The 23,877-nt window shown below is 40.4% G+C and overlaps 3 protein-coding genes across 10 annotated transcripts; 1 reads left to right on the top strand and 2 right to left on the bottom strand.

The window, feature by feature from the left end:
• Positions 1–1,560: 1,560 nt before the first annotated feature.
• On the bottom strand, positions 1,561–6,469 carry stard7 (StAR related lipid transfer domain containing 7). Its single transcript, XM_079364253.1, has 8 exons — positions 5,512–6,469; positions 4,948–5,111; positions 4,741–4,790; positions 4,161–4,271; positions 3,877–3,959; positions 3,664–3,763; positions 3,480–3,564; positions 1,561–3,198 (listed from the first exon to the last, which is right to left on the bottom strand). The coding sequence occupies exons 1-8, from the start codon at positions 5,952–5,954 to the stop codon at positions 3,020–3,022; spliced, it is 1,215 nt and encodes a 404-aa protein (XP_079220379.1). The 5' UTR covers positions 5,955–6,469; the 3' UTR covers positions 1,561–3,019.
• Positions 6,470–8,971: 2,502 nt separating this feature from the next.
• slc20a1b (solute carrier family 20 member 1b) lies at positions 8,972–20,493 on the top strand. The gene is made up of 11 exons (XM_079363994.1): positions 8,972–9,284; positions 10,410–11,129; positions 11,407–11,547; positions 12,297–12,382; positions 12,659–12,755; positions 16,195–16,314; positions 17,313–17,579; positions 17,674–18,274; positions 18,372–18,557; positions 18,704–18,788; positions 18,986–20,493. The coding sequence occupies exons 2-11, from the start codon at positions 10,781–10,783 to the stop codon at positions 19,139–19,141; spliced, it is 2,088 nt and encodes a 695-aa protein (XP_079220120.1). The 5' UTR covers positions 8,972–9,284; positions 10,410–10,780; the 3' UTR covers positions 19,142–20,493.
• On the bottom strand, positions 19,470–23,767 carry LOC306836744 (uncharacterized protein). Of its 8 annotated transcripts, none has more exons than XM_079363995.1 (13): positions 23,655–23,767; positions 23,452–23,505; positions 23,309–23,335; positions 23,000–23,050; positions 22,862–22,897; positions 22,758–22,778; positions 22,646–22,708; positions 22,520–22,558; positions 22,344–22,373; positions 22,209–22,223; positions 21,908–21,946; positions 21,775–21,807; positions 19,470–20,727 (listed from the first exon to the last, which is right to left on the bottom strand). In XM_079363995.1, exons 1-13 carry the CDS (start codon positions 23,707–23,709, stop codon positions 20,714–20,716), a joined length of 477 nt encoding a protein of 158 aa, XP_079220121.1. In that variant the 5' UTR covers positions 23,710–23,767; the 3' UTR covers positions 19,470–20,713. The 8 variants fall into 8 exon arrangements, with proteins under 8 accessions (XP_079220121.1, XP_079220122.1, XP_079220125.1 ...); XM_079363996.1 differs by having other exon boundaries at positions 22,520–22,555; XM_079363999.1 differs by having other exon boundaries at positions 22,646–22,681.
• Positions 23,768–23,877: the final 110 nt, after the last annotated feature.

The raw sequence follows: 23,877 nt of genomic DNA, 5'->3' as shown, positions 1-23,877 counted from the left end.
AGTAATGAAGTCATTCTGAGGCAGTGAATGGATGGACTTTTTCTTGTGAAATATATTACGGTCATCTTTTTCATCAGCCGTGTTACAGACACCGTCGGCTAGGCTTCGTATTGTAACGGTTCATGTTGTAAAGTCAGTAGTTGATAATGTGTTCATAATTCCGATTATGTGGAGAGTCAGTGAATGCACCAGCGAGAACGTGTTGAGTGGCTGTATGAGAGAACGCTGGGGGAGAGAGTTGGATTGTTACGACAAGTTATGGTGTTGCTCTCTGCTGTAAACGGCGTGGTCACGGCCGACAGTGATCGGGTTATTAAAAGTTATTATTTGAACGCTCTCGTCGTCCTTTAACGTCTGTACGGACGCTACAGTATTTGCGGATGTTACCGGTAGCCTACGTCTGTGTAAATAGCTCTTGTTATAGCGTGGACACCTGCGGCTTATAATCAAGTGCGGCTTATATATGTACAAATACATTTATTTACTTATTTTTAGCCGGTGCGGCTTATATCCAGGTGCGCTCAATAGTACGGAATTTACGGTAACTTAAGTGCTTCCAAGCAGCAAAATAAAACAATCCTATTTAATATGGAGTCTTAAAGAGTTTGATTTACATTTAACTACACTCTTATTTCAAAATGTTTTAGTTTATATATTTATATTTTTTATGTAGGAAGTGATGACGGTATACCATGACCTTCACACTGGGAGAATTTGTCTTGTTCCGAGCTGACCAGTGCTTTGAGGTTACTGTGAAGCCTCTACAGTCTGTCACTGACCTTGCACACAGACGGGGAATAAACGGTTTACAGATTATCCCATTACACTGACAACAGTGACTACTTTGCATTAACACCGTCAGACATGTTGATCACCTTTTTCTCTGCAAAGACAAGGTTACAATGAACACTACTCATAGCTGAATACAGTATGACACACACATGAGCTGTTTATTTTATTTGATTATTTGCTATTCCATTTAAATCATTCTTGCATTCACAGGGTAACAAGTGTACCGGCTCATATTCAAACGATAATTCTTCTCTTAAAAAAAAAAAAAAAATCTGATGTGGCGAAGCACAACACATGCACTACTGCCTGCAGAGGAAACAAAAAAACAAAAAAACAGAACCAGTGAGCGATCTCTCCTTTTACACTAGTGCAGGCGGCACACAGGTGGCAGAGCATTAACAGGTTACATTCACAAACTTAACATTAGCAAACAATCCAAAATGTTAGATTGGGTTGTGATCTTGAAGTCTCACATTTTTAAAAAAAAAAGGGGAAAAAAAGTATTTTATTTCCTCCTTCACACATCTAGTGTATCTTATATAGACTACTATTTTCAATCATTAGCAGGAAATCTTCACAAAACAATCTGTTATACACACAGTGGGGGGTTATTTAAATATATATGGAAGGAAATCTTGAAGAAAGTGGATCCCAGGCCACTGTTATTTTAAGTTACAGCTGCTTGTTCAGGTGAATGTAGCATATGTGACATTACATTATAGTACATGAGATGTTCTTAACACAGATTTCAAGATGTGTGCCAGATAGTCAGGCTGTAAACAGTGTACTTTATTCCAAAGCAAGAGGGGCTCCTCATACATTCATAACACCCCCTGCAAATAGATAATTTAAAAAGCAACATGGATGATTTGTTTGCAAGGATAAAGTCAAACATTTCAGTGAAACCGACATGTATAACAAAAATGCAAGAATCCTGAAGGGAGAAGCCAGCTGTTACAGAGCTGCTCACGAAAACAGGAATTTCCAGTACCAATGCAATGGTTTTACGAATAGACACGATATATGAAATCACTCACAAAAAAAACAAAATACACATCTCCAACAGTGCACACTTTTGTGACGCTTGCCATTACTCTCGTGAGCACAAGGATAAGAATGGGCCAATTCACCTTTTTGCCGTTATGAAATGTTTCTGGTTCAGGATGTGGCACAAGTACTCCATTTTCCTACAAAGGGCATTGGCTTATTAAAATGGTTTCTCTGTAGGGTTTTCTTGGCCGGTTGGATTACACTAAAGTACATTTGATCTGAGGATTTCTGTTGTTATAAGACACTATGCCCCTAATGCTGAAGGACTGGTTATCTTCAGAAGGCTGTTTTGTCAACGCTGGCAGTTTTTAACAAACATGGTGAGATGGACAGTGTGAAACCTGGACTGTGCTGATGGCAAAATAATGCCATGCTCAAAACTAAAAGAGAAGCCCTAAATTGTACTTTCAATTCATTGACACATTTTTCTAATAATAATTTGTTTACATTTTTTTTTAATTAATCCTAGTCATGTAAAATCACTGCAAGCAAATGGGACAGCAGATGATTCAAATACATGAGACGCAAAAAAAACAAAGCTTTCACTGCTCATCCTCAGTTCTTAATCAGAGCAGAGATATTGATGGCATTTTTTTTCATCATATTTACAGTCACAATCACCATCTATGTCCAATACTGCAAAACCATTTCCACCACATATCTGTGAAATCGTGACACCAATACAGTGATGTAGCTGCTGGGTGTTTCAACGACTCAAGCTGTACTGAATAATGGAAGTACAGATACTGAATGATAGAAAACAGTGCTTTGGCAAAAGCGTCTAAACAATGACAAATTCTATCATGATCTTACCAACACTTCAACAGCAAACATTATACCAAGAAGGAGGCACGCAGGCCATGTGGCAAAGTTTGGCGAAGCTAAATAAATGCTGATGCCCGCATTCTGGGTGACAGGTTCTCTGCAACATTTCCTCCAAAAGGTTGTTGTTCTGTCTCTTCTGTTGCTGTTCTGTCCCAGTGTCCACTGCTCTTCTCACGTCTTATTAACCAACATAACCATGTGTATAGATGGACGTATTATTTGTTTTCATGTAGGCTGTGGCTTCCATTTGCAATTCATGCAATGAACAGTACTCAAAGACACAAAGTTTTAGTCGAGTTAAGAGTAAGTGAAAACCCACCAACATAACCCTTGGTCTGTGAAAAAATTCTGCTCAAGCATAAATCTGTCCAGAGCCACCTGTGTGGTGGTTATCTCCACTTAGGCGCTCCTGGCTGGCCTGTCGGCTGGTATCATTGGATTTAATGACACCTGCATAGTCGTAGATCCCAACTTCCAAATTCTTGGCCCTCAAGGCAGCAGTATGCAGCTTCTCAAGAAAATCTGGCATACCTACAACAAACAAAAGGAAGAAGTGCTCATTATAGAGGTCAAATACACACACCCCTTGCACAAAATATATTGTACATAAGGACAATAATTATTCAAGTATTACAAAATGCACAGAAAATCTGAAGGACCACCTATAGCTTTATTCAATTGGGAATAAATACCTTCTTGGTTGGACTATATATATATATATATATATATATATATATATATATAATTTAAAGACAATGATATCATCTTTATATGCAGCTCTAACCAAATTCAACAAATGAAAAAGAGCTTACCACTTGACACCATCCAGCTCACACAGTAACGGGGGAAGACAGTCTGTGGGTTGTCGCTGTAAGTCAGCAAATAGTCAAATCCATTCTGTAAAGAAAACCCACAAGTGAAACTCAGTTGCAACAAAAACAGAACTCTGGAAGCTATTTGAATTCATCTATGAAGGAATAAAAATGTATAAGAAACCTCGTCAAAGGACTTGTGAGGGCGAATGACCATCTTTGACTGGTAAGAATGGACTCTTACAAAGTCTTGAGTCTCTGGCACTTTGGGATGCTGCACAGTTCTGTACCATCACGAATAAACAAGTCAAAAGACACAGACCAATTATTCTTTAAGTAATGTATCATACATTAAAAACAATATTGTACCAAAGAGTTATTGCTTCGTCAGACCCACCTGGACACGAGGACCATCAGGTTGTTTTCTAAATCAACATCATAGCGGCGCACGTACACATAGTCCCTCGAGTACATGGGATACTGTCAGGAAGAATCAAACCAGATTACAGCTGATTACTTCACCTAAAAACTTAAAAATGTACAGCAACTTTGCAAGCTGGTGCTTTAATCATGTTGATCTTGTACGACGAAAGGAAGACGTAAAATGAACCGGCGTATTGACATTGTGTAGAACAAATAGCCTCCAACCTTTAAACACAATAACAATAAGCAGAAACTTACAGGAAAGTGTGTCGCCCAGTGCAGAACTTCAGAGCCTGTACTGACATCTCTGTCCACCACTTCAAGCTTGATAACCAAAGAATCCCACTTCTTCCTGTACTCTGTGTCCAACTGGGGGAAAGAGGAAAGTGTGAGTCAAGGGTAAAGTGCTTAATATAGCCCTGAGAGTATGGGTTGTTTGATGCTATGCACATGCAGAGTAAACATGCTACAGTAGTTGTGCAAGAGCAGCTGGGTAATAAAAATAGAAAACAAGCTACAAAAACTACACTGTGAGGACAATCCACAAAGAGAGGAAAGTCCTGCTGCAATGAAAACTAAAACTTTAACTGAATCAATTAAAATTCCAACCGAGATCCACTTACACTATCACGTAATCTATCTCAGTACTAAAATGATTTTCCATGGTTATCATGCACTTCAAGATGGAGGAGAATCAGATACTCTCAAAACCCTGAGAAGGACATTTTCCTACTATGTTATTATTGTAATCTCGTTTCCATGTAGACTCAGTTATATGCTAGACTTTCTTCTTAAATATTAGAGACTGACACATGTCTATATGCAAATAAGGATGTACCTGCACGTTGAAAAACTGTCTTGGGGTGACATCGTTGTAGGAGCCCAACACTGAAAGTCAAACATAAAATAAAACGATGAGCTCTCAGATAAATTGCAGCAATATCCTCATAACTAAAGCGTGGGAAAAAAAATGCACCGACTGAATGTGCCCCTAATGTACAATTCAGAGACATGGTTACACATGTGAGAGTGGGAGATGTCTAACCTCTGTATTCATAGAGGTGACTGTTGGGAATCGGGCGTTTCCACACTTTGAAGTCCTTCTTTTCCATCACAACTTCCCAGCCAGGTTCCAACTGTCCTGCTGTGGTTCCTGAATCTGTGTTTAGACTTTTTGCTGACTCCATGGCCTGAAGCTCTAATCCACACCTTCAGAATGTAAGAAAACAACAGGGCAGGTTGTTCAGCAAACTGCACAGTTCACAACACAGCTCAAAGTCACATTAGGAAGGAATACTGCATTGCACATACAGATGGATAACAAAGGGTCTAAGTTTAAGCTCTTGAGCCAAAAAAACATTTTACAAATTCTCTGCAAGAGGGGTGGTAACAGTATCAAGAGATGGAGGCAATGAGGGTTGATCTAACAAACCCATATGTGTTCTAGTGAGTTCTGATCTCATTAATGTTAACGCTTAAGACGTATACAGTTCAAATCATGTTCCTTCCTTGTTCTCTTTCAGTGGTGTTTGTTTTATTTGTCTAAACTAGTTGATTCTGGAGTTTTACCAGTATGTTTTAGCACACGTGCAGGAGAACGAGGTCATACCTGCGTATTTCCTCGTCTTGGATCTTCTCGTTCTCCCACATGAAGACACCAGCCAGAGCTGCTAAAAGTCTCCCATTGGGCGCGTGCTTGCTCTGAAACCTGCGCCATATGTTTCCGACCAGGGTCCATCTTGTCCTCTCAGAGTACAGGTTCGAGTAGAGCTCCCCGATTTGACAGGCACGCCGGAGCCTCTGTCCGGTCACAAAGCCGCAGTGGTCTGCGAATATGGAGAGCAAGCCTTTCCTCTTCAGACCAGATCCTGAGGCCTGACTGGCCCCGACACCTGCCCTCTGGATCCAGGACAGCAGCAGGCCCAGCCATGGGACCCCCTCGAGTCTTCCTCTACCCTCCTCGACAGCTCGCCTGAATGACGCGCTGCTTTGAAGCCTCATTGCATTAGCACCGATATCGCAAATTGGACGTCGGGGAACAGAGTGAAACATGACAGCTGTGACCGTGAAGAGTTCACCAAAGACAAAAACAACGGACTGCAAAGTTCAGGAGCTAGCAAGCGAGCTAGCAATTAATGCGACCAGACCGGAAAGTCTGCGGAAATAACCTATACATTAACTCTAAACGGACGATTATAAAGAGCACGCATAAGTCATAATTCCTATCTTTTCATAACGTTGAATATCCAGGCTTATTACGAACACGCGACTTTTAAGGTTAGCATTGACTGTTAGCTAAATATCTGTCACACACGAGAGACAGCGTGACTCCGACGCATTTATTATGTTCGCGTTAAACTCTTATCACTGCACTGCAACATGTGCCTTCTACTTTAACTTCAACACCTGTGTCTTCTACCTGTGTCTTTCTTTCCTGGAGACAGCCTCACGTTTTTCAAAGTACATTTGACCTCCTCTTTCCTCTGTCCCTCGCACACCCACTCGGAAATCCCGCCTTACTAGCTGTAAAGCCGGCCGCTCATTGGACATTGGATATTCTAGTTTCGAATGTGATTGGTCAGATCGTAAGCTTGTCTTAAAATTGAGCGGCTCTGACCAGACGCCAGCGTGTGCGTCTATCTAACTTTACGTCCACAAATTAAAAATAAAGCTTTCTGACAGCTCTAAAATGATCCGGGATCAGATGTTGTGTCCTGGTGGCTCAGGGTTTGTACACCATTGTACCATGTTTGTACATCGTGCAGGATCAAACGTTAACAGTACGATCTATGTTCACCACGTGTATTTCACAGCTTAAAAATCTGTTTAAAGTGCACTATCATATAACACAAAAAAAAGCCTACCATCCGGGCATTTTACATAGGCTATACGTGGTTAATATTGAACATTTAATCGACATTAGAGCAAACCTTTGTAGTCTGAAGTCTCATAGTATTTGCACCGCCATCATTATTCTCAAATGACAATTTCTGGATCTGTTAATTAAGTAAATGTGAGCTCAATGAAAATAAATAAAATAATTAATTCTAATGCTATGATGACACTAGAGTGTCCGCCAGATGTCGCTGTTTAACTTTGAAGAGTAATTGCTCTTCAGGGAGAAGCTTATATTCGATAAAGGTCTGAGCTCAGGGTCAAAAAAATGATATGTAAATTAGAGAATTATATATATATATATATATATATATATATATATATATATATAAATCAACGTTGATACTGGATAAAATGCACTTAAACATCGTTTAAGTTTTATGGCTGGCCTGAAATCAACAGAAGTCATTGGCTGCATTTAATTGTTCCCATTTCCCCATGTAAAATGTGTTTTTACCCCAACAAGCTTTAGGTAAAAAGTGATGGTGTCATTACATGCATTACGTGGGTGTAACGTATTGAAATGAACGATTTGTTTCTTTTTTAGTCATGTGGTTGTTGCTCAAGAAAGCTTGCGTGCTTCAGTGTACACTATGAGGCGAAATGTTTTTTTAAATATATATATTGAGCAACCTACAGGTTAAATACGTCATCCAACTTGAGTTTTTAAGTTAAAAACAATGAAGTAGAGTTATGGCTCTGGAGTAGGCTGCGTTTTAATTTGGTCTATGTTTCATCCTAGAATGGAGTGTAGGGTAGCAGTAAAACCAAACTACCGTAAATCTCATTTACAAGTTGTTCTCAGATATTAATCGTCCCATTAACTCAGCTTATATTATGTAGATATTTTTTTATCACTGTTCCCCATGTTCCTCACATGTGAGTAACCGAGGCAAAATATAATTGTGAGAAACACTTTGTTTCCTTCTGAAGGAACTTAAAGTAGACGCAGTTGTCATTAGCCGGAAATACAAACAAACTTCTGGAAATTGCTGGTGTTGAACTGCACAGTCAAATGATTTTGTAAAAGAGGCATCCGCCACTCCTTCTTTTGTTAAATGATGCCTTCAGGTGCCACGACAAAAGTCGTGATTACGAGAGATCAGACCTGAACCTTTACAATGCAACTGAAGGGGGTATAGGGAATTTTCCATGATCCTCAGAGAAATGACGTAAAGAGAAGAGAAAGACAACACAGATGGTGAGCTCGTCACAACAGTCTATGGTCACAACATAAGAACTAAGTGTACTGTAATTACGCAATTATCCCATGCAGGGAAAATAAATACTTTACTGGGTGTTTATGGGATTTCTCATTGTTTTCCCCATTGTCGTAAAAATTTGTTTTTGTTTTTAGACAAATATGCTATGTGTAGGCTACTGACCACTTCCTGTATTGCTCACATTTGTTTTATGAAGAAAATAAAACGTTCGTCACTAAAAAAACAGCTTTTGTGAAAGGAGATTGTTGTTATCATTTCTGGTCTGTTGCACTTGAATGAATGACAAGTCGTCTGCAGTAGGCTACACTTACAATCACCACAACCGGATGTTTTCCTGGACTGTGTTAAGCAGTGGTTACCAGGAATAATCGTGGTTTATGTTTAAATATTTGACTCATCACTAAAGGTTATGTTTGTGATTATAACATAGCAATGTAGGTTGTTTGACGTGATTATAGCCTTTATCTTATGAGACGATTCCACCTGGAGTCAATGAAAATAAAGTACAACAATTTGTAATAAAATTGTTGTAAAGATTGCTCATGATGCACAACATGGCTAAAGTTAGTGCCATTGTATATATTGTATAAGTACCATGTTATTGTTGTTTTTTTACAATTACTTTTGCATCAAAGTACAAAAACAATCTAAGCTTCACCTTGTTATAGTACAGTTATATTTTGACAAAATAAACTCAACTGACTAATATATTTAAAAAGATCACAAAGGGTTATGCCAAAAAATACACATTGGAAAAAAAACATTAGAGGTTGAAGAATTGGCCGTCTAGTGAGGTTTTATGACGAGCACAAGGACCATCCGCTGAACGCATGATCAGGTAAAAAACACAGTAGTGTTCCTGACAGGTGGGCGGGGCCTCCTGAAGGGTGTATCCAATAAAAACCAGGAGTGTTGCTGACAGGCGGGCGGGGCTTCGCGAAGGGTGTATCCAATAAAAAAAAAGAAACCTCTGTTCCGTTCAGCCGGCACGAGCGAGTTCCACACGCGGAGCTCTCATTCATACTGAGACAACTCTGGATTAAAAAAGCCGATTTAGTACGCATCGAATCGGACTGCCTTTTTGTAAAAGTGACTTTATTAGACTGAAGATCGCTTTTTAGGGGAGGTTATTTCACAATTGGTGTATTTCCTTTTAATTATCCCGCGCGCGCTATTGTAACGTTACGGTTCGTGCGCGCGCTAAGTTAATTAGCTTAGTGGCTAGCAACTCTATTCTTCACAGAACTGAAATCTGTAACGTGTGGTAAGTTTATATATTTTGACCTCCCATTAGATATATACGATCTCTTGTGTTTAATCCTTAATGCCTCTGCTCACATTAGCTCGTGCTTTCATGTGAACCGAACGCTAAGGTTAGAGCCTTTGTTAGCTGATGAGTTGAACCGTTGTGTAATGTTTATCTTTTATCTGTGTGCTCGCTAATGTAAGAAGAGTAACTGACATTATTGTAGGTAAAACATTTATTTGATCGAGTGTTGGCATGGATCAAAATTTATAAAACGAGTTATCAAGTTTATGTCGCTTAACTCGACTCAAGGTTACCTTAGCAACGAGATGTTATTTATATTGATGTTAAAGCTTACGGTATTACCACCATCTGTCCAGCACACACTTTGATAGGTCATTAAAATAAGCTCGACACACTCGGAGATGCCGCTTACGTCCCCCACATTAAGTAACATCCGGTCGCGCCCCCTTTCACGACAAACACGTAACATTTACAGACACAATGATAATGACTATGGTCATTATGGTGTCTACTTCAGAGTTACGACAAGTCACGTTATTTAATCGTGTTTGGTTTCACCCGATCGAGATGTTTTTGTTGTACACATGAAGGTAGCGGAAAGAAGCGCGTGCACACTGTGCTGCTGTGTTGTATGACTGGATGACGACACGTGCGCACGCAGGAAACCGTCTTATAAAAGACACTGGTCATCTTTTAACCGCGTGTATGCTGCGCAGTAAAAGCTGAAATGGCTCTAAACAATTGAATAGTTAAGTGCTTCGTTAGTATTAGAGGGCGCTGGTTAATGTAACCTTCGGCTCCTTCCTGCGACATTTACCAAAAATGGCTTCTCATTGGTTTCTCTGGAAAGACGGCTACTGGAGGTCGTTCTTCCGGTCCAACTATCCGCTTACGACAAGTTTTTTTCTTCTTCTTTTTACCACAGACCTACCTGCGTTGCTGTGTTTTAATTAGTCAATTTCCATGAAAGCGTTCAATTACATTCGTATTATTTAGCAGTACAACATATGTACTTCAGTACATTTCTACATAAATGTGTGTACAAACCATCACTCATCCTTCTGCTCGTGTCCACCGATGTGTTATTAAAATAAGGTTGTTGTTTTTTTGTCTTTTCAGAATGTACCCCTGCTCGTCTGCAGTTACATTTGCACCATGGCTATCCGTTCACTCTACTTGTTAGCTGAGCTCCAAAACAAAATCAACAGACCTACTTTAATTACAGGATAGCAATAAGCCCACACTTTACCTCTGTTTACCTTAACTGTTTTCTGGACTGATCCAGATAAACTCATCACAAGTTTGCACTGCTACATCCTACAAATCCTGTTAAAACAGGTGACAAAAAGGATTTATTTTATTATTTATTTTACATTATACCTCTTAGTTTCACAAGCTGCTGTTTAGATATAGCATTATATAAAGAACTGTTAAGTCAGGCAAATATTCCCTTTAAGATTGTGAAGCAATTTATCTGATAGTCTACAATCATGGTTTCAACAACTGCAGCTGCAATAATACTGACCAGCACAGTGGTGCTTCCAACGATGACTGCTCTGACGGAGTACACATGGCTGCTGGTTATTGGCTTCATCATCGCCTTCATCTTAGCCTTTTCTGTTGGTGCAAATGATGTTGCAAACTCATTTGGCACAGCCGTGGGCTCTGGAGTCGTCACATTGCGTCAGGCATGCATTCTTGCCACAATTTTTGAGACACTCGGCTCCGTACTTCTTGGGGCCAAAGTGAGTGAAACGATTCGCACGGGTATCATCGACGTGGCCATGTACAATGGCACTGAGCAGGAGTTGATGGCTGGATCCATCAGTGCCATGTTTGGTGAGTCACACTAGCTTCTTTTTGTATGCAATTACACCTTCAGTCATCAAACCTTTCAGGGGAAAACACAGTGTGACACTGTATGTCCCTTCTCCCAAAACACATTGGCATTAATAATGTCAAATTAAAAAAAACATTGGATGTAAGACTTTCAAAAGTTTCAATTCAGGAGACCTCAAACTTGCCGACAGTTCATTTAACCACATTTAAATTCTGAACTTGTAGAAACACTGAATAGTTCAAGTCTAATGCAATACATATTTTCTCTTGTCATCAGGTTCTGCCGTGTGGCAGCTGGTCGCCTCCTTCCTTAAGCTTCCCATCTCTGGTACACACTGCATTGTTGGTGCTACTATCGGCTTCTCACTGGTTGCCAGAGGCCAGCAGGGAGTCAGATGGCTTGAACTCCTCCGTATCGGTAAGTGACTTTAACAAGATGCCCTGGATTATGTCATCTGCATTGGGTTGAGTGGGATCTCGGAGTGTTATGTTGTTTTAAACTGAATCTTATCTGTGTATAGGAACTTTAACATAAAACATATAACCCATTAAGTTTCAGAGCTAAATCCACAATGCAAAAAAAAACTATTGACTGTTTGACAAGTCGTTTTTTCATAGTTGATTTAGAAGATCAAATTGGTCATCGGGTCCAGATGGGTATGACAACCTACCGATAAGCTCACAAGACAAGTCTCATGAGAATGAGGACATTTTGGTCACAGCTTTACAGGAATCAAAAGTAGAAGTTCTAACTTCATGAGTTGTCTCACTTATGTTGCATCAGATGGTAGGGTTACGGTTTCTGCTATGTTGGCTTGCTCCAACAGTATTTGTGTTGTACTTGTACAGTGACAATAAAAATGTCTCAACTAAAAAACCCTTAAGTTATGTTCTCCACAAAAAAAAGCTGATTTTAAAAAGTAGAATATTTGTTGTTCATAGAAAAACAAATAGAACCTGTGTTGGTTTAGTTGCTGAATTAAATGTCAAAGATCCACCTTTCTAGTTAAAGGGACAGTTCTATGTAAACAAGTAGCCAAACAATGGTCACCTTATCAGTGATGTGACCTGACATGTCAGGTTTGTTTCACCCACAAATGATATTTCCTAGATTTCAAATATTCAATTTCCCCTCATTTGCTCTGCTATTAATTCTCTAATTTACAGTTGCTTCCTGGTTCCTGAGTCCCCTTTTGTCTGGAATCATGTCAGGGATTGTTTTCTACTTTGTGCGCATATTCATCCTGCAGAAGGTAAGCTCGACGCCAGAATGTATGAAGTTTGTGTTTGTCAGAGTAATAGTTTGGATCCTTTTTAAGGTCAATGCCCAAAATGAAATTGAGGAAATTGTGACAGAAGAATTACTGTTCTCTGAAGCAGTTCCTCATTCCCGTCTATCAGCATGGCTAAAGTGACCATGGCGCTCTTGTTATGTCATCGACTGCAATCAGTCAACAAAATATGGACAGTTCTACTGAAATATCAGAATTTGGATATCTGACTTTTTGCTGTTTGTTTTTTCTCTATAGAAAGACCCTGTGCCTAATGGACTGAAGGCCCTTCCTGTTTTCTATGCTGTAACCATGGGAGTCAACCTCTTTTCCATCATGTTCACTGGAGCTCCGAGTGAGTATCATTGTTTGAGTCACTTGGCTTTTGCATGCCTGCCCACAAGCCACGGTTTAAAATAAGCTGCTCCCTCAGACAGCCGGATGCCCACATGCACTCCAGACTGAACCAGACTGTGTTTACTGTTTTTCACAGAAGCCGTGTTTATTTTAACATGTTTTTTTGGGGGGCTCTCTGGCCTGTGGTTGTATGTGGGTCATAGCTGGAATGAAGGTTTAGAGCGGAGCACAACAGGGAGATGGAAATAAGAATTCACTAACCCTTGACGTCACTGTCTGTGGTCTTCAGAAATGAAAGAGGAAAAGAGAAGTAAAGAGGCTTTCTGTAGTTGTGTTTGTGCTCAGACTCATTTCAAGTATTGCTCTGAATTCTTGTTTGCATTTTATTCCAGAATTCCTTTAATAAATGAGCGACTTTTGCTCCTTTTTGTTTTCTTCTCTCTGCAGGGCCTAACAGTTCAAGATGTTAGCTGGCCTGGGCCATTAAATGGCTGCTACAGGCCAGAGTTTGACCAGATATGGTGTGCTGATGTGTGCATGCACACTCAGAGGAGAGCACTTGCAGATCCAGCATAGACCGTAACCCTGTTGAGTCAGGCACATTCTGTACAGTCGTGTGAAGTCTGTCAAACAACAATGCACTGTACATGAGGACCTGTACTTTGGTACCTCACAAGAAAAGAAAAAGGTGTGACACTGCATTAAGACACATTTACAAATTCACACTAGGAAGTTACACAAGGATTTAATTGTATTACATGCATGCATTTTATGACTGTTCTGTGGGAATAAATTATCATCAAACACAAATGCACACAGGCATTACTAAAGTCTCTAAACACTAGTGTATCCAGTTGAACACAGGGGGAAAATAATACAGAGCCAATTTAGTTTCCGTCTTTTAAGAAGAAAAAGTTAAACAAGATTTTTATCTCTAAAGCCAGACGTGCAATGTCTTTGTCGGGCCCCTTGTGTTGACAGTGCACTACACTGGTTCACAGGATAACAACAGCTCATAATGCTGATATATGGATTCCATTGCAGCAGTACTATCTGCCACCTACTGAGTACAGTATGTTTGGTCTTCTGTGATAGGACGTGGTGTTCCCTCTGATCTAGATCCTATCATAGTGGTGAGATTGGACACCAGGCATCCCAAAGCACATTCCTATACTCAACATATATACACCAGTGGCAGAGAACTCAACTCAGCAAGTGCATGCAATTTTGGCCAAAGAATTTGGGGGCCAGCTGTCGGTCGTCCACAGATGAGGCTTGGTGTGACTTCTTGACACTTCATAAATCCCCAACTGCTGTCAATCTACTACAGCTCTATTCCTCGCTACATGGGGGCATCAACCTCGAAGCAGAATTTAGGATGGATGTTTTAAATGCATACAAGTTTTTAACACCTGGTTATGAAGACTGAGGACTTTTTTTTTTTTTTTTTTTTTTTATCAGGCAATTTAATAGCAGTATCAAGTCTTGTCCATGTAACAGTCCTTCAGAGAGATTGACACGCAAGACAAAACAAAGCACAATCGACTAACTTGAATGCATCACCCTGGCTACACATTTTCTGCCTGGGTAACCTTCTGGAAAACAAAACCCGCTGGCGTTGGTTGCCCCAGGGACACCAAACAATCGGCAATATAAAAGTGATAGCCACATGTCACTATGTCAGACTTGTACAACCTGAGCCAGTGTACTGAAATAAAATCCTTTAATGTCCTCAGAGGCAGCTGTTGTCATGGATACATTGACTTATTGTTTAGAGTGAATGTTGGGCTTAGACATCGCATCTGTAAGGATGCTTGATGATGCTCTAACTTGATCCTAATACTCTTGGTAAGTGCTTCACTGGTTTATTGTCCACTCTGTCATTTAGAACCTGAAGGTTATTTTTGATTGATTCAAACTGCCACTTTAAGTGTCTTTTTGTAAGTAAGGCTGGTGGGGGCGTCGCATTTATAGTAGTGGAAAACCAACAACAAACCTTGTTATTGTGTAACGTAGGCCACGAGGTACAGAGGTTCAGGGAGGGGTGTGGAACGCAGCCGTGGTCAAATTCAATTTCCTGTGCAGTCCTATTCATCCCACTGCGTGGCTGTGGTAAAAACTTCTCCCTTTGTGTGGGAGCGTTTATCAGACCGCTACGCGGAGCCAAGTTTTAAACCCTCTCTTTTATATTTTGTAGGAAGTTGCCTACAAACATGTTGCTGTGACAAAGCACAGTCATGTGAATACCATCAGGCCCCTTTATCTGTTTCTGGTTTGTTTTTTGTTGTTTTTTTTCTCTTTGTTTAATTGTCTGGACTGTTGTTGCACAGTAGTGTCGAGCTGAGTCACACCTGGCTCTGGATGTCTCACTACACGTTAGTCCTCCACTGAAAGAATCAGCTGTTCCAGAGCTGCCTTCCTTTTTTTTTTTCTTTTTTTTTTTTTTCCCCTCTTATGCCTCTCCAGTCCTGAAGGGAGTCGGCTTCCATTGCGTAACTGAATAAACATCAGCGATGTCCTCTGCAGTCTCATGCTGCAGCGTGACTCAGTGGAGAGGGTGCACTGTGGACTCTGCCCTTAAATGAACAGGGCCACCGTGACACTCATTCAGCAGCCTCGGTCCTTATTTCCTTTCCTTATCTTTAACTTTCCCAAATAGTCCCAAGCTAGCTTTTTTGTTTTTAATTATACAGGGCCAAGGTCACCTCTTCAGCAGCAGCGTTGTTGGGTTTTTCACTCGCCCTTATTTTTGTAGTCTCCTGAACACACTGCTGACATCCTCTTTATTGGACAAAGATGACTGCCTCCCCAGGGAAATGTAAATAGGAGCATTCGGACAGCATGTGCTGCATTATATCTACCTCTGCTGCACCAGCTTTACTGCAGCCTTGGCAAGAGAGTGTCGTTATTGCTACAGCAAACAAACCCAAGGAACGACTCCCCTTTCTTTCCCTTTTCTCCTCCAGCAGTGTCGCCTTATAAGGAACTCATTGTCCAGGTGAAATGTTAGCAGGGCACTTTGGGGTCATGGAGACAATTTTACTCTTTCACCTTTCAGGTGTTGCATAACTGTTGACATTGAGGGGTGCGCATGCTTTTCATATTTAACTGACATGTGGCACAATGATGCAAAGCAGTCAACTTTAGAGCCAACCAATAAGAAATGGTCATAGCCATTGAAGCTACCGGTATTGATGTTCTGCTGTAGCTAATTTTGGTTTGTTGTTGCTATTCCCATTTTGAATAAGTATACAAGTAAAAAGAAACACATTCTGACATGTATTTTCTATTTTGACATTTTAAAAAAAAGTTTTATACAACTGCTCTTTTAAGTTTTGTGTTTGAGAAAGGGAGCAGTTGCTGCCTTGTTTTGTTTTTAAACTGCCTTTCTCCATTTGCCTTTGTGTTTCTGTCTGTTGCACCTGGCGGTCCTTCAGTGCTGGGATTTGACAAGATTCCTTGGTGGGGTACCCTGATCCTCTCTTTTGCTCTCTCTCTGGTGACCGCTGTTGTGGTCTGGTTCATTGTCTGCCCTCGCCTCAAGAAGAAGATTGAAAGTAAGCCACTTTTTCTTTTCTTTTTTTGATTCTTTAAAACCAAACGGAGGATGTTCTCCACACTTCACTTCAGCCGCTAAACACACCATGGTCCTATTCACACTGAGGGCTTCTGTTCATCCAGAAAATGAAGCCCAGGGATCATTTCAAATGAAACGCATTCATTCAAAATATTATCAACAGTTTTTATGTAAAATCCTGGATTAAAGTTAAAATCCAAGAGACATCCATAGTGTCATAATAAGTTTAAAATTAACCTTTTGAAAATATCTTTTTGTTTGCTCTACTTAGCAATACTGATAAACTAATTCTCACAATAAAAGATCATGTGGATTTTGTGACTTTAAATTGACCTGTGTGTTAGTTAACATGACAGAGGAAGAAGTAGTGAGGTTTTTCTGACCTAGCTTGATCTATGTAGATCAGTTACCGGCCATTGGACAAGCACCCTAATTAGGTCATAGTGAGCCTGTAATTGGTCTTTCTCTCCCTGACTAAAATAAGCACAGGTTGACTTAAGGCGTTGACGTGGCATGTGAGGGGAGAAGGATTTGGCTGACCGTGTCGTCTGGTTAACTGGTTAAATCTGGTGCTGAAGGAGTAAATGCGGCAAACCAGTCAGACAAGCTCCTCGGATTGTTGTATAGAAAATATTGGTTTTAAGTATCTGATTCACTTGAAAAGCGCAAACGAGTTTCATGTGAAGCACAGGATGTGTTAAGTCTCAACTTTCATCAGTAAAGCTGCTCGCAGTTGTGTAAACATGTTTCCAGATAATGATCCATTGATCTGATCCTGTGAGCCCAGCGGCTCACTTCTGAACGCAGGTAATGTTACATTTATAGGACAAAGGTTTTTTTAGACTCTGCTGTTATGCAATTCGTATCACTCCTGGCTTGAAAGGAAACACGTGCTATGCCAGCACTTCTCTTGCGATACTGTGTAAATGTTTTGACACGACCCCGGGAAAAATCTCACTTCAACTTTTCCCCTACCAGAAGACATCAAGTCGGCCAGCCCCTCCGAGAGCCCCCTGATGGAGAAGAGAGAGCTGAAAGAGGCCCACTGTCCGATCCTGAAACAGACCGCCAACGAGACATCTGCGCCCATCGCCTCAGCCGTCGATCAGCCCCAGGCTGCCCCAGAGGAGCGCAGGGTCGCATTCGACATAGGAGACTCTGATGATGTTGACAATATTAAGGAACGCAAGGTGGCGTTTAACATTGGAGATTCTGATGAAGCAGATAACAGCAATTCAAATGGAGGTGAGTTTGTTAAAAAAAAAAAATGGAGGGGAAGTTTTAAATTATGGAGCTTTTTAGTATCCTTTAAACTTTTCTTTTTCATCCCTTTCTGCAGTCCCCAAGCAAGTCCAATCAAACAATCAGGACAACAACCAGCATGATGGCTCCACAAATAATGCCAACCAGGCTCAGTTCAACAGGCCTGCACAGACCCCCAGTAACGGTTACAGCCAGTACCACACGGTTCACAAAGACTCCGGCCTCTACAAGGACCTCCTGCACAAGCTCCACCTGGCCAAGGTGGGTGACTGCATGGGTGAGGGGGGAGACCGACCTATTCGGCGCAACAACAGCTACACCTCCTACACTATGGCCATCATCGGCATGCACAGCGACTTTAGGCACAAAGACGCCGACTTCCGTGCCGGCGAGGATGGCGAAAAGGGGCCGGCGTCAGGCGGTCAGGAAAAGAAGCGTATCCGTATGGACAGTTATACCAGCTACTGCAACGCTGTGGCCGAGCACACAACTCCTGAAGGTCTGGGAGAAGGTGATGTGAGTTTAGACATTGAAAAGGAGGGTGCAAGTAGCAGTCAGACTTCTCTGGACGATGATGGACTCGAGGCAGACAAGCCGGAGGTCTCAACACTCTTCCAGTTCCTCCAAATTCTCACTGCCTGTTTTGGATCCTTCGCCCATGGAGGAAATGATGTCAGGTATGCAGGCCAATAAATGACTTTTTTTTTTTTTCCCCTACATGGTCATACACCTTGAAGCTAGAATCACATGACAATATCTTTTCTTTCCCTTCAGTAATGCCATTGGACCGTTGGTAGCTCTGTGGCTGGTGTACCAATCCAGCAGTGTGTTTTCAAGCGCACCCACACCCATCTGGCTGCTTCTGTACGGTGGTGTTGGCATTTGTGCTGGACTGTGGGTGTGGGGACGCAGAGTCATCCAGACTATGGGAAAGGACCTCACCCCCATTACCCCCTCAAGGTAAAGACTCAACAGACAATGCTGCACCTGTTTCTCCTTACCAATGCGACCATATCCTCCTTGGACATTACCAGTCTTTGAATTTAACAAGTTTGCCCTGACACGTTCACCTGAGAGACATAAGTGTTGTTTTCTTTCCCCCGCAGTGGTTTCAGCATCGAGCTGGCCTCAGCTTTAACTGTCGTGGTTGCCTCTAACATTGGCCTGCCTGTTTCCACCACCCACTGCAAGGTAAGCTGGTCAAACACTGTGGTCTGGGAAGTAGACTAGACACGGGGGAAGAGAATATTTAGGGAGGGAACCTTAAAACAGGAACTCAGTCTGGGAGACTGAGACTTTCGCCATTTTAAAATCTAATACTACAGGCATGCAGACATCATTTGAAATCATACATTTCAGGAGGATGGTAACAACCTCTGTGTTTCCAGGTGGGCTCTGTGGTCGCAGTAGGATGGCTGCGCTCAAAGAAGGCAGTTGACTGGCGTCTGTTCAGAAACATCTTCATGGCTTGGTTTGTGACTGTGCCCATCTCTGGCCTGATCAGTGCAGCCATCATGGCCATCTTCATCTACGGCATCCTGTGAGCTTTCAGCTGCACCCCCACGAAGGGGAGGAGAAAGAAACCGCTCCGGTGCCGAAAGGAGACAAGGAGTAAAGTTGGAAGGTCGAAATATATCGCTTACCTCAAGTCAACAACTTTGGAAGAAAAGGCAAAAATTTTTAAGAAAAAAAAAGATGTTTGAAATGAGTTGTGATATGGGCCTGTGGTTTTTGGCTGCATCATTTTCAATTTCGAATATGCCGTTAGTTCCAGTTGGGCCACATTACTTCCTGTGGGAAGTTTGCATTTCTGTGTTCTGACTTGCTTTTTCATACCATCATTCTGTAAAGAGTTAATCAAAAAGCATCAACTTTTTTTTTTTTTTTAAATGTTTAATACCATTGATTTATGTTTTTCTTTTTTTTTTGTTTTACTTTGCAATTATGTATATACAACCATGTCGTTTTAATTTTGTTTAACATGTTAGTAAGAAATGAACAACTAAATTGCAGTATTAGCCTTCTGAGGATGTAACTCTCCGGTCATAACACATGCTGAAAGTAATGTAGCTGCAAGAGGAACATTTTTAGGTTTTAAAAAAACAAACAAACAAAACAAGGTTGTATGTGGATTTTTTTTTTCCTTCAAAGCATTAATATTTACAAAAACTTTTTTATTTTTCCATCTGGCTTCCGTTTAGTTCTATTAAGTGGAATTTGTTTTGCCCCTCCCCACTGATATTGACTTTAAACTTTACGTTGAAGGTTAGTTATGTGTTCTCTAACCCCCCCAAAAGCAATTTATAACCAAACCCTGAACCCATCTTATCAGCACAGCAGTAAATGCTTGAAATGACTTGAATTTAAGAAAAGTTACAACAGAATGTTAACTTGTGCTCTCAAAAATGACCTTAAGTCTCCTGTTAGACTTGATTGCATCATACTTTAGGTTTAAGTGCTTTAGGCCTGTTACAGTCTCCTTTTTACTAGCAAAACTTTTATCAGCTATGTCCTGGTTTGGTTTTTCTGTGGAAGTTGCACCTGCCTAGATATTTGGTTAGCCCTCGTTTTCGTTGGCCCTGAAAGCTGAATACTGTTGCAACATTAGGAGGAACAGGAACCTTAATCTGGAAGTTACCCAACAGTGATGGTTTGAGCTGATCTGGTTTCTTGTCCAAATGCGTTTCATGCAACATAATGTGTGGTCATTTGGCTGCAGTGCTAAATGCATTACAGACCTATAGATGCTGTAGTTGCCTTAATTGTTTTATTTTACCTAAGGTACCAAAGAAAGGAGTTTGTTTTGTTTTTTAATGCACATCAACATACTATAATTCACACTTGTGGATACAAAAAAAAAAAAAAAAAAGAGAAATAAAAATGGGAAAATACAGAATGTTGTGCTTGTTTTTGGTAATCATGAACAAAAAACTCTGAAACACAATTACAAATCTCAAACACTGTAAAACAAAGTTTAGTCACGACACATTGTGAAACAATAAAGCACACGGTTTTTAAAGATAAACGGGACAGTTCCCTTATTTTTATTGATGGCAGGCTCAGCTCAGGCACCAGGTGACGAGAGAGCGCTGGGATCCACACGCCGCAGCACTTTCTCACTCCAGTAAATCTGTTATGCAAAGAAACAGGATTCCTTTACGCTAGCTTCTGAACACAACAATCCAGTGGTTTTTCCATACAAATAGAAGTGAGTATGTGAATCACCGCTCCCTGTAGGTTTCTAATATGACTCAGTCCCAGTGTGCAGGTCCCGTTGAATGATGACTGCAGTAGTACTGTTGTATTGCAAAAAACAAAAACAAAAAAGCCAGGCCCACTCTACTCCCAAAAGTATTAGGACGTACTGCTTCACCTTTTTACTGCAGCACAAGCATTTCTCTTTCTCAGCAGGTTAACTTTTATATCCTTATAAGACCATTCAAAGGATTCATTCTGAAAGAACGACCTTCAATCTAAGGAGTGGGTTTGAAAACTTAACTTTTTGCATCTTTTAGGACAGGGGCAGTGCATGCTTGGATCCTAAAATAACCAGAAGCAGATGATACAGTATAAATCAAGCACAATAAGCACCTGTGGGACAGACGCCTCAGAGTGCCCTGGATTCTTGTCCTAGATTTACTCTCATACAAGGAGGACTATGTTGAAATAAACAATCCCACAACTTCGAGGTCAAGCAGTAAACTGATCCTTCAGTTTCATTTCTGTGGTGATTCAAAAATGTCTTTTAACAAACATTTGTTTTGGAGTTTTTATAAATATTAAACTAAAAAAAGACAATGTCTTGATTTTTTTTTCTTGTGTCCGAGCTGTGTGATGTTATTTTTAAATGGCATTTTACTTTACTTTACTAGATACTAAACCTGACCTAAAAATGGTTTTGAACTCTCTTCAAATCTCACTCAGACTGGCCCTGACTGGCTTTGTTTTTTCAATTTATTGCATAACCTACAATTTGACTTTCACGGAGTGTGCTCAAAACAGTACACCACATCATGCCTCAGCAGGTACTTTGAGTCTGCCTCCAAAAATGTTAATCACCATCTTTTACCTCAGATATTTAGTTTATGAAAAATACGAGAAAACATGTCAGAATCCTTTTAGCATCATGTTTGGATCTTTGTGGTGCAGTTTTTGTGTGGCATTCAAAATGTCTCACCTTGCTCTTTGGTTGAATCCTGACTAACTTCATCTGTAGAGGAAAAAGAGAAAATAGGTGAATAAAAGCAAGTAGTAAGAAAGTAGTATTCAAAAGTAAACTAGCTCTGAATGGAAGTTTTATTTGCTCTTACCAGAACTGCTCACAGACTCTGATGCCTTCTCATGGTGCTCTGAAAGATATGAAAGTGTACACAATAATAATAATAATAATAATAATAATAATAATAATAATGACAGTAAATACTTTTTGCCAAACTAGTGTCATTTCAATCAGTATTTAACATTCTTGTGGTGAACAGATACATTTTGTGTTAAATTCAATTCTTTAAAATTAGGGTAAGGTGGCAGTGGGAAAAATCATGTGGTTTAAATCAATGTTTGAGTTGGAAAGTTTGTACATTTTGTGCGTCAGTGTAGATTTATAGTACTGACCTCTCCTCTGTCTCCCTGTCAAATATAATGAAGACAGACAATGCCATCAATGGAATGGGAGAAGCTGAAAACACTGCTTAATTTCATACAGAAAAAACCCCCCCCTAAAATAGAATGTTAATAACATAAACTCACCTTCTGCTTCCTCAGAAGACTCTGAGGACTCTGGGAATCAGAGGAGAGAAATCAGTCACAAGTCTGTGATATTTTACAAGTTCAGCGCACGTTCACGTAATAGTTTTTTGTTTTAAATTTTCTAGACTGTGTTTTGGCGACATCTAAAGGCCAATCTTAGAAACAGTCTTTCTTACCCACACGTGCTGCAGCCTCAGAGTTGCCGGTTCCCTCTGCTGGAGGAGGTTTTCACAGTTATGTAATGTGGAATCTTAGATATATAATGGTCACATGTCACACGCAGCAGGAGGATTTTTACTCACCTGTTTTGTCGTTCTCAACTTCGGCACGTTCCTCTACTGTAGGACACATTTCAACAGGACACTCTGATATAAATCACACCATTAATATCTGTTCAGCACGTGATGAACTTACCAGATCCATCCTGAACAGCCTCTGCATGTGAGATTAGAAAGCTTCCATTAGAGGATGCACCTGAATCAGCCGAATGAGGTTAAAGGTCATGTGATTTCTCTTACCAAGGTAGCGGCTGCCCTCGTTCTGTTCTTCTGTGACTTTAAAGATAAAAAAAATAATAAAAAATAAAACTTTCTGAAACTCTCACATCTGGTGTTTAAATAAGTCACCTCAATTTTCTGGACTTTGTCCAAACTTACCATTCACCTGGACGGCCTCATTCTTCTGAGCGGCCTCGAACTCCATCTGATCTGTGGACACAAAATAAGGTGACAATTGTTCCGAACAAGGAGAATTCTATTTTATTTTTTTAAGTTGAACAGAAAACACAAGTGATTAAAAGTGACAGGTGTGTGGCTTAAAAAAGACTATCATAAAACATTATTGTCAAATATCTCAAATAGCCTAGAATCTTGCCCTTTAATGGATAAACACAAACACACTTGAAAATAAGATAGATCAACATTTTCAAACCATGTAGAAATTTAAATGAGGTCAATGAATCCTACCTATATCCTGAAGTTTTGTTAGAGCATCTGGAGAAAAAAAAAACATGTTTTAGTTCCACCAATTTTGAGGTACAAAAGTATGTTTTTATTTGTGTGTGATTGTTATGATGGTATATGAATGATGGGTTATAATATTTTCTCACCATCTTTTGCTGCTGCTCCTTCTTTCTCTGCAGATTCCAGAGATGCTGAGAGAGCTATAAATCATGTCAGAGCATCAGTCAGACTTCAGATCATAGCTGAACATGGTAACAACTCTTCAGCAAACAAACGTCAGAACCACATTTTGACAGACTTTATGAAGAATCTTCGACAAATCTTTAAAAAAAAAGAATTCTCAACCTACCAGAGTGAAATGCTGCCACAGCAAGGAAAACAAACAGTGGCACTAGAAATCTCATGTTGACTGCTGGTCCGGTCTCAGAAGATTTTGGGTGTCCCTCAAAACTGTGTGTTGTGTTGTCCGTTTTCAGTCTCTTATATCCTCTGTCACATGCTTTCATGGACAGGCAGCTCTGGTACCATTGTCCCTCCCTACCTGAGAGGACAGCTGGCTGTCACATCAGTAC

This window comes from Symphodus melops (genome assembly GCF_947650265.1).
Source record: "Symphodus melops genome assembly, chromosome: 16".
Classification (NCBI taxonomy): domain Eukaryota; kingdom Metazoa; phylum Chordata; class Actinopteri; order Labriformes; family Labridae; genus Symphodus; species Symphodus melops.
The sequence above is the reverse complement of the archived record's forward strand: the minus strand, read 5'-3'. Positions and strand labels throughout refer to the sequence as shown.